General features: G+C 46.6%; 1 protein-coding gene across 5 annotated transcripts in view; it reads left to right on the forward strand.

The window, feature by feature from the left end:
* Positions 1–8,879, forward strand: part of SLC25A15 (solute carrier family 25 member 15) — a 63,555-nt gene extending 54,676 nt beyond the window's left edge. For all 5 annotated transcript variants that reach the window (XM_007099422.3, XM_042961564.1, XM_042961514.1 and 2 more), the window contains 4 exons: positions 7–144; positions 3,777–3,946; positions 4,836–4,994; positions 6,536–8,879. In XM_007099422.3, the coding sequence (XP_007099484.2) occupies positions 7–144; positions 3,777–3,946; positions 4,836–4,994; positions 6,536–6,660 (592 nt within the window). In that variant the 3' untranslated portion in view covers positions 6,661–8,879. The remainder of the gene's footprint in view (positions 1–6; positions 145–3,776; positions 3,947–4,835; positions 4,995–6,535) is intronic.
* The last annotated feature ends 255 nt before the right edge of the window (positions 8,880–9,134 follow it).

The following is a 9,134-nucleotide window of genomic DNA, read 5'->3' on the forward strand; positions in this document are numbered from 1 at the left end:
TTCCAGTGATCTGCAGAACGCGGCCGCTGGTTCCTTCGCCTCTGCCTTTGCTGCTCTTGTGCTTTGCCCCACTGAACTCGTGAAGTGCCGACTACAGACCATGCATGAAATGGAGTCGTCAGGAAAGATAGCCAGAAGCCATAAGTAAGCACTGCTTGGGCACAAGTGTTGGGTCTCTGTTGCCTTGCTGCAGTATTTGTATATTTTATATTGTACTCAAACTGAGAGAAATGGATTTATCCACTCCAAAATACTGTTTTCAGAACTCTTTCCCCTGCCAGAGGATCACTTTCTGGACGGACTGCCTGTGATGGCTGCACTCACCCCCGCCCCCACATCAGAGCATTGTAGGCAGATATTTAATAGCTGGGAAGTAAGCCAGGAGCTAATACTGCTCTTGGCGTGTTGAGTGCGTGAGGCATGATCCCCAGCTGTGTAGGAGGCACATAGCAGACAGCTTTGGAATGTGTCTGAGAGCTGAGCCTTCATAAGTATCAGTTTGGGCTCTGAGATGAATATTTGATGCCCATTCCCTGGTCTCACATGGGTGATCACCCCACATGCTGGGGTAACTTCCTTACTTCCCTCCCTGATCCTTCACATGTACCCACAGAGGGCCCATGTTCTAAAAAAAAAAACTCCTCAGAGCCCTTGTGAGCTACTCTGTGACCATCAACCCACTCTCCTCCTCAGCCTTTTTTTTTTTTTTTTTAATAAATATTACCTCATTTATTCATTTGAGAGAGAGAGAGAGAGAGAGAGAATCCCAAGCAGGATCCACACTCAGCACTGAGCCCGACATGGGGCTCAGTCCCATGACCTGAGCCAAAATCAAGAGTCTGACACTCAACCAACTGAGCTACCCAGGTGCCCTTCCCCCTCAGTCTTTTAATGAGACCATATATTCATTTATTGAACATAGTATTCTATACATCTATTAGGCCACATTAGTTAATCATGTTTAAATCTTCTTTCTTTTTTCTATAAGCAAATTCTTCTAAAAATTTTTAAAATTTAAATTTTAGTTAACATACAGTACAGTATTTGTTTCAGGAGTGGAATTAGGTGATTTATCACTGACCTATGATGCCCAGTGCTCATCCCAAGTGCCTTCCTTAATGCCCATCACCCATTTAGCCCATCCCCCCACCCATCTCCCTCTGTCAACCCGTAGGTTGTTCTCTGTCATTGTCTCTTGTTTCCCTCCCTTCTCTTCCCCTGCCCTTCCCACATGCTCATCTGTGTTGTTTCTTAAATTCCACATATGAGTGAAATAATATAGTATTTGTCTTTCTCTGGCTTATTTTGCTTAGCATAATACCTTCTAGCTCCATCCACATCATTGCAAATGGCAATGTGTATATATTTACACACACACTACATCTTTATCCATCAGTCAGTGGACACTTGGGCTCTCTCCATAGTTTGGCTATTGTTCATTATGCTGTTATAAACATTGGGGTACATGTACCCTTTGAATCTTTTTATCCTTTTCCCCTTCAGTCTTTAAAATAGATTCTAGTTACCTCATGAGAGTGTGTCATATACAGTATGATTTATTTGGGTTCTCAAGCAATTTATTGTCTTTGTTAATCTCAACACTTGTTTATTTATCTTAACATCTGGCTGACCAAAGTTCTCGTCAGTGTGGTTTACTCAAAGTCTGTAAATCTGCTGGGAAAAAACAGATAAATTGGCCACTTACAGAGTTAGTCTCCTCCTAGTGAGGATGGTGTTTGTATAACAGAGCTCTATATCCTGTACCCTTGAGATTCATTACAGCCAGTTTGAATCTAGTCCTAGCTTAGGGGTCCAAAAATGTAAGTCTTTAAAACTTTTTATTGAACTATAATACATATGCAGAAATCATAAGTGTGGGGTTCTATAGTCCTAAAACAAACATAGTTGAAGCCAGGGCCCAGATCAAGAGGTAGAACATTAACAACACCCAGAAAGTTGCTCTCATGCCCCTTAGTAGTTTAAGGTACTTTTAAGAAAGTAAATTTTGGGGCCAAAGACTTAGGAAAATGGATACCTTGCACAAAAGTAAATATTGGTTGACTGTATTTTAGGTGTGGCAGTGCCCACGCAGGGGTATAGTAGCTTAGGGTTAAAACTTGGATCAGAAGACACTGAGTTGAATTACTCTGTTATATTCCCATTGTAGAATGGGAGCTGAGTTGCAGGAAGGACCTGGCCAATAGGTGATGCCTGAGGAAGCCTTCTGAAGGGCCTTTTATTACCTTCGGTTTGATCCTCCACTGGTCCAAGCCAGGGTCACCTGCTGAGCTAAGTGAGAAGTGAGGGGTTCTCTACACTGCACTGAGCAGGTGTTTCTGGTACTGTTTTTCTGATGGGTAAAGCCTGCCATGGTGCCCACCGTCAGGAACAGGGGTCTAGCAGAAAGTGTCCTGCATCCCGGCTGCTACAAGGCTCTGAGCAGCTTGAAATAAAAATTATTACATACCTACTTCTTGAAAAACTAAATTCCTGGTGCTTCTTGCCCTACAGGAATTTTTTTGAGAGAGAGGGCACAAGCAGGGAGGGGCAGAAGGAGGAGACAGAGGATCCAAAGCGGGCTTTCTGATGACAGCAGAGAGCTTGATGTGGGGCTCAAACTCACCAACCGTGAGATCTTGACCTGAGGCAAAGTCAGACTGAGCCACCCAGGTGCCCCAGCCTCCAGGAATTTCTAAGAACTTCCTTTGTCTTGCCTTCAAGTAACATTTACTCCGTTGTTCATTTCCCTGTACTAGCACAGAGGAAAACAAACCTGAAGGACCTGAACCAAGTGCTTCAGTACACATCAGTTCAAAACAAAGGTTGGGGAGGGTAGGACTGGTGGGAGGTAGGGGCCTGGGCAAATACAACACCATTTTATTTTTGCTGAGTTTGAACAGCTCCTTATTGTAATTTCACTCATTTGCTGTTGGAAAAAGATGGGTATTGGCTCTCTTACATCTTTGATAACGACCTCTAGAATGTATGAATGCACTTTTTATTTTCAAATGAGGAACTAAGGAATTTGTTTATTGAGGGCCAGAGGATGCAAGCCATATAAAAAAAAAAAAAAAAGAGCTTATCTGCCTTTCACAAACCTCTCTTTCTCTGCTTGCCAAACGGGGTTGGATTTTATTTGCACATCTTCGGAGGGTCCTTTACACAGGGCGGGGGTGGGGGGAGCTGTGGGGCAGATTCCTGAAGAGCCCCTCCAGAGAGGGGTCATTGGGTGGGAGGGGTGGGAGTGATGCCCGGTGCTGTCTGCGTCTTTCCCTTCTGCTTCGTGTGTGCTATGAAAGTCATTGCATGTGATGTGAGCCCAGCAGTTAGCCAAAAGGAGCTCTGTGAGCTCCCTTTGCCATGTCCGTTCTGGTCCGGGTCCATTGCTTGTTTTGTCCACGGCCAGAGGCCCTGATTTTCCAAAACTCCAGGGAACTCCTTTTCCATGAGTACTCTCAGGCCCTCCTTTGCTGAGGAGGCTCGATCCCCAGCCCACTTGGGATGTGTGAACACCATGCTTCCGTGTGAGACGGGGTTCTGGTGCAGTCTGTTGAAATCTTGGCGGGGGGTGTGGCGGGCACACCCAGCTTTGTACAAATGCACTTTAATGAAATGTCTTTTGTCATCGGATAGTTTATGAGAACGCTGGTCCTAAAATAACTGTGCTTCTCTGAGATTTCCTCTCAGTAGAAGCCTTCTGTTCTCAGAATCCGGGTCCCTTGGTTTCTAGAATCAGCCGCTGCCTGCCCTAAGTGCGGCTCACTGTCTCCTCACAGCACAGTCTGGTCCGTGGTGAAGAGCGTCCTCAGGAAGGACGGCCCCTTGGGCTTCTACCACGGCCTCTCCAGCACTTTACTCCGAGAGGTGCCAGGCTATTTCTTCTTCTTCGGTGGCTACGAACTGAGCAGGTCGTTTTTTGCATCAGGAAGATCGAAGGATGAACTAGGTAGGTGTGCCCACGTTGACCCCGTCGGCTGGGATGGGCTGCGCCCCAGAGTGGCGTGGCGGCCAGGTGTGCTGTGGGAGTCTGTCTGGTGTTTCTGGAGGCCGGCAGGGAACTTGGCACCTTCCTGTCGGTGTGGTAATGTCCCCGGGACGGGGATGAAGCCGTGCATCCCAAACTTCTTTACTGGAATAACATGTGTTAGGGGAGAATATCAAAATTACCTTCCCTGTGGGAAATCTCCAATAAATGGGTGAATGGCCCATAAAGGATTTTGCAGTAATCTTAAAACTTGGTAATAAATCTCAAGAGTGTTTCCAGAGCGCTGAAAAGTGTAGTTCTTTCTAGATAATCCTACTGAGCTGCTTGACTCATGTCATGACTCGTGACAAACCATGGCCACGTTTGGCTCCCATGAATGATTGCTTTTTTTTTCTCAAACACCTCCCTTCAGTGTTTTGGACTTCACTCTGGGGTTCGGCAGGCTCCCAGGCTTAACCGTTGTGCTTAATAAGACAATTTGGGTTTTCATGGTAAAGGAAGAATCAGGGCTGTGAGGCATTAAAATATTGAAACACTTGAGAGAGAGAGAGTTGAAGAGATCGTGGCCTGTGTCTCAGTGGCCACCGTTCTCATTCCTCCCGGCGGGGCGTGCTGCTTCTGTGTGGGCCGGCCCCCTGGAAGACAGGCCACAGTGATCAGCACGGACCTGGCACGATGAGGGGCCGACCCCGAGTGCCACAAGGGACCTTGTGCCCGCAGAGCTTTGGCCGCTCCTTCTGAGGACTGTGCTCTGCGCATTAGCAATTTTATTTGCTGCAGCCGCTGCTACCCTGACCTCTGGAAATGCTGTTCTTGAGGCAAAACGCTGTTTGCCGATTTCCTCGCCTAGGCCCTGTCCCTTTGATGTTAAGCGGTGGAGTTGGTGGAATCTGCCTCTGGCTGGCTGTGTACCCAGTGGATTGTGTCAAATCCAGAATTCAAGTCCTTTCCATGTCTGGAAAACAGGCAGGATTTGTCGGAACCTTGATAAGCATCGTGAAAAATGAAGGTGAGTCTGCTCATTGCAGAAACAGAGTAGGTGTGTCCAGTGTGGTCATTTCTCCGCCAACCTTCCCGAGGTCGATCAGGGAGTGTGGTTGTGCTCTCCCCCCGCCGCCTCTCTCCAGCCCTGGTGCTGTTTTCACACCCTTTCTTGAGACTCCTTTCATTCTCAGCCATGTTCGAAGTTGTTATTCTTCACTTCTGGGCCAGGAGTCTTTGTTCTAAGTCACCTGGAGGGAATTTTTAAAATACGGTCTGTGTCCAAGGGGATGAATGTTTTGAAGCTGCACCATTTGTTTTACGTAATACAGATGCTATCAGAAACAACCTCTAACAGAGACACTGAGGGATTTAAAGGAACGCGCAACAAATTCTTAATGCTAAGTCCTCCTGAAGGCAATTTGCTATTAATTTTGAGAGTTATACAAGAATATAAAGACTCTCCAGGTGATGTTTGTATAAAGCCAGTTTCATGCCACTAGTGAGTCAAGACCTGTTCTTCTGGCATCCACTGTACAACTTGGGATGTGAACTTCTCTGTCTTGGTTAAAAAAAAAAATTTTTTTTAATGTTTGTTTATTTTTGACAGACAGAGCACATGCAGGGGAGGGGCAGAGAGAGTGGGAGACACAGAATCTGAAGCGGGCTCCAGGCTGTCAGCACAGAGCCCGATGTGGGGCTCGAACTCACGAACCATGAGGTCATGACCCGAGCTGAAGTCAGACGATGAACAGACTGAGCCACCCAGGCGGCCCTTGATTTTTTTTTTTTTTTTAATGTTTATTTTTGGGGGTGGGGGGGGCAGGGGAGGAGGGAGAGAGAGAGAATGAGAACATGAGTCGGGGAGGGGCAGAGAGAGAGAATCCCAAGCAGGCCCTAAACTGTCAGCTCAGAGCCAGACGCAGGGCTCAGTTCCACAAATGATGGGATCATGACCTCAGCCAAAACTGAGTTGGACGCTTAACCGACTGAGCCACCCAGGTGCCCTTCTGTCTTGATTTTGAGCGAGAGCACAGTTATTGTGTGTGGAACAGTTTGGTTCATGTCCCAAAGCTGCAGAACACTTGATAGTTTTACAGAGTCCTCCCACCTCCCTTACCCACCTGGATCTGCATAGCCACCTTGGGCAGTGCCAGCAGTCGACACGGGACGCGGACTTAAGCGCCCGTGCTCTTCGCCTGATGCCTTATGGTCCTTGCCCTCCCAGGGGACGCCGCAAAGCCGCTGCCCCCCCCCCCCCCCCCCCCCCGCCCCGGGGGCCCTGGGCTGCCAGGTGAGGCCTCTGCTCTGCCTGATCCATTTCCTGGGGATGAACCAGGCATGAGATTAGTGTGTGTTACCTGAGCATCCGCCAGTTTTGCTGGGAGGCCTGACGCTTGTCCTCGTTTCCATTAGTCCGCTTCGTTCCTGTTAGTCCAGGGAAACCTGGAGGGAAGTTCTTCCATCACCTACTGGTTTGTAGTGCGTTGTCTGGATCTGTAGGTACACAGCCCTGTGCTCCGCAGTTTCACGTGATGTCTCAGACTTGGGTCACTTTTTGTCTTCTAGGAATAACGGCCTTATATTCTGGACTGAAACCTACTATGATTCGAGCATTCCCTGCCAATGGGGCGCTATTTTTGGCCTACGAGTACAGCAGGAAGTTGATGATGAGCCAGTTTGAAGCATACTGAAGTGTCCTGGTGAACCTAGATCCAAGTATCGGCGTTTGAGGATGACAGTTCATCTCAGGGTTTCGTGGAATACAAGACCAATGTAGAATTACTTTGGTTTCATAAGAATTTTATTTTTTGGTCTTCCCTTATCCTACCCTAAATCTTACACTTTATGGAAGAGCCTCTATTTTATATCCTATAATTTTTGCCTGTAATTGAATAGAAAAGTTGCTGCTCTTGTCCTCGGTGGGGCATTTAGGGTGAGCCGCTGGCCCCTATGTCCAATCTGAAAGGCTAAATATAGTTCTGTCAGGGCTTTTGCGTAAACCCGTGTGTGTCCATGCAGTTTGGATGGTTGCATGTTGTTAGAAAAGCAAGGCTGGTTCCATGTTTAGTCTCAGATCTCACCAGAAAAACCCAGAGGTAACCATGTTCATGAAATGGCTATAAACGCATACCTGACTCATTGTAGATGTAGGGTCTCTTTTAAAATCTGCTTAGCACATGCACTACACTAAGCGGCTAAGATTTTAAAAAGTTTTCCTGTGGTGCTTGAAAACTAAAATATCAGTCTAGAACTGGTAGAGGAGAGCACACTTGCATACTGGAGTGGCTTCCGTGTTACTGATACAAATTTAGAGTAAGCATCTTGGAATTTCCCAAGATGTCCTGTTAAAATAGTGCCATTCATTTTCTAGATGGGGCCACATTCTAGGTGGGATCTAGGCCTAGAGCGGCGTAGCCTTACCTGTGCCGACTTCCCTTCTCCCCTCCCAAAGAACTTCCCCTCTGCTGGGCTTTAGGTTGAGGAAGGGGCTGAGGGGAGGGGACTGTGCTGCTTTGCTTTGTGAAGACCAATGACTGACAGCAGCCCTTAGCTTCTGTCTCTGGGTCCTGGCCTGGGTAGGATTCCAGAGTATTCCTTTGGACCACCTATGGGCTGTTGATCCACTTTTGAACACTCACTCATTGCCTCCACCGATCAGAAACCCTTCCAGGGAGCAGAGTGCCAAAGCCAAGAGAAGCCCTTTTCCCTGGCTGGTGACTGAGTGATGGTGCTCGTGGGCAAAGTCCTCTCTCCGATGGAACTGGACACAACATAGTGCGTGTCCTCCACAGTGAGTGATGTCGGGGCTGGCCCTTTCTGAAGTTTATCTTGGGATCCGTAACTGCTTGCCATGTTTCTTACGGAGTTGGAGCCTTTTACATTTGGTACCAGCGGTCAGTGGATCCTCATGATGATTATATATAGGGGGTGACTTTATAAAGCAAGGAAACAAGCCGAGTAATTAAGTTCTGCCATATGTATGCACTAACAACAACCACAGAAGCTCAGGTCACCTGGTCTAAGAGGATCCTTCTTGTCACCACTTAGGCAAGCCCCATCATTCCGTGCTGCTCCAAGACCAGCAAGGACTCTCTCCGTAACAAGTGTTTTTAAGCAGGCTGACCTGTGTCTGTCCCGTGTGTTTCTGTCATTGTTGGCACAATGAAAGCCTTGCGTGAAACCTCCGGTTTCCTTAAGCTTTGTGTTCTGCAAAGCTTCTGATATGCCCAAAGCAGGAGGGTCAGGGAAGTGACGTGCTGACCCGGGGGGGCTGCTGTGGACATTTGGGGAGGGGTGCTCAGTGTTGTGCCTGATAGACTCTGGAGCAATGGCTGGTCAGCCACCTGCGTTTTCTTTGAAAGAAAATCATTTTTCTACCTTTCTCTCCATACCTTAAGTGGTCAGTAGCTACTGAGTGGTGCTTCATCTGAACAGGCCTGGACCGAAGCAAAATAGAAAACGGGGCTGGCTTCCAGCAGGAAGTGAGCTACTTGAGAATCTGTGAGCCCATCTGAGTTAGGCCTGTTGGCAGGGGACCTTCTCATATGTTGTCCTTTTAAGATTCAATTAAACATCTGCAATAGTAGCAGTCTGAGGCAAGGAAAAGAGTAAGGAATGAAACCTAAATCAGGGGAATTTTTTTTTCCATTCTATTTGCTTAATTCATGGTTCAGTATTTGAATACAATTTGTACCATTTCAGATCTGTACTCCAAAAATAGTAAGTTGAAGTTGTGTGTTTAAAGCAATTCTGGTGTTCTATCATTAAATTATTTACTTAAAATTTGAGTACATGAGTTGTTTTAAGTATTTTACATGCTAAGAACCAACTGTCAGGACTGCTTAAGAGTAAGGTTTCAAGGTGGTGGCTTCATTGCAATGAGCATTTTTTTTTTTTTTTTTTTTTTTGGTCAGCATCATCCCTGATGTAAAATAATTTCACTGTAAGTAAATTGACAAAAATGTGTTCTTTATTACACTGCAGTTGTGAAACTTGGCCCACTAGCATTAATCTCCCTCTGCCAGGTGGTACCTGTGATGTTTCTGATGGGGCAGGATGCTGTTCTATTTCTAAAAAATTCAGTTTTGGATAATTCTACTCTGGGTAGTAAATTCTATTTAAGAAAACTGGTATCGTTCTGATGTATTATGATGTAAGTTTTTCG

This window comes from Panthera tigris, chromosome A1 (genome assembly GCF_018350195.1).
Source record: "Panthera tigris isolate Pti1 chromosome A1, P.tigris_Pti1_mat1.1, whole genome shotgun sequence".
Taxonomy (NCBI): Eukaryota; Metazoa; Chordata; class Mammalia; order Carnivora; family Felidae; genus Panthera; species Panthera tigris.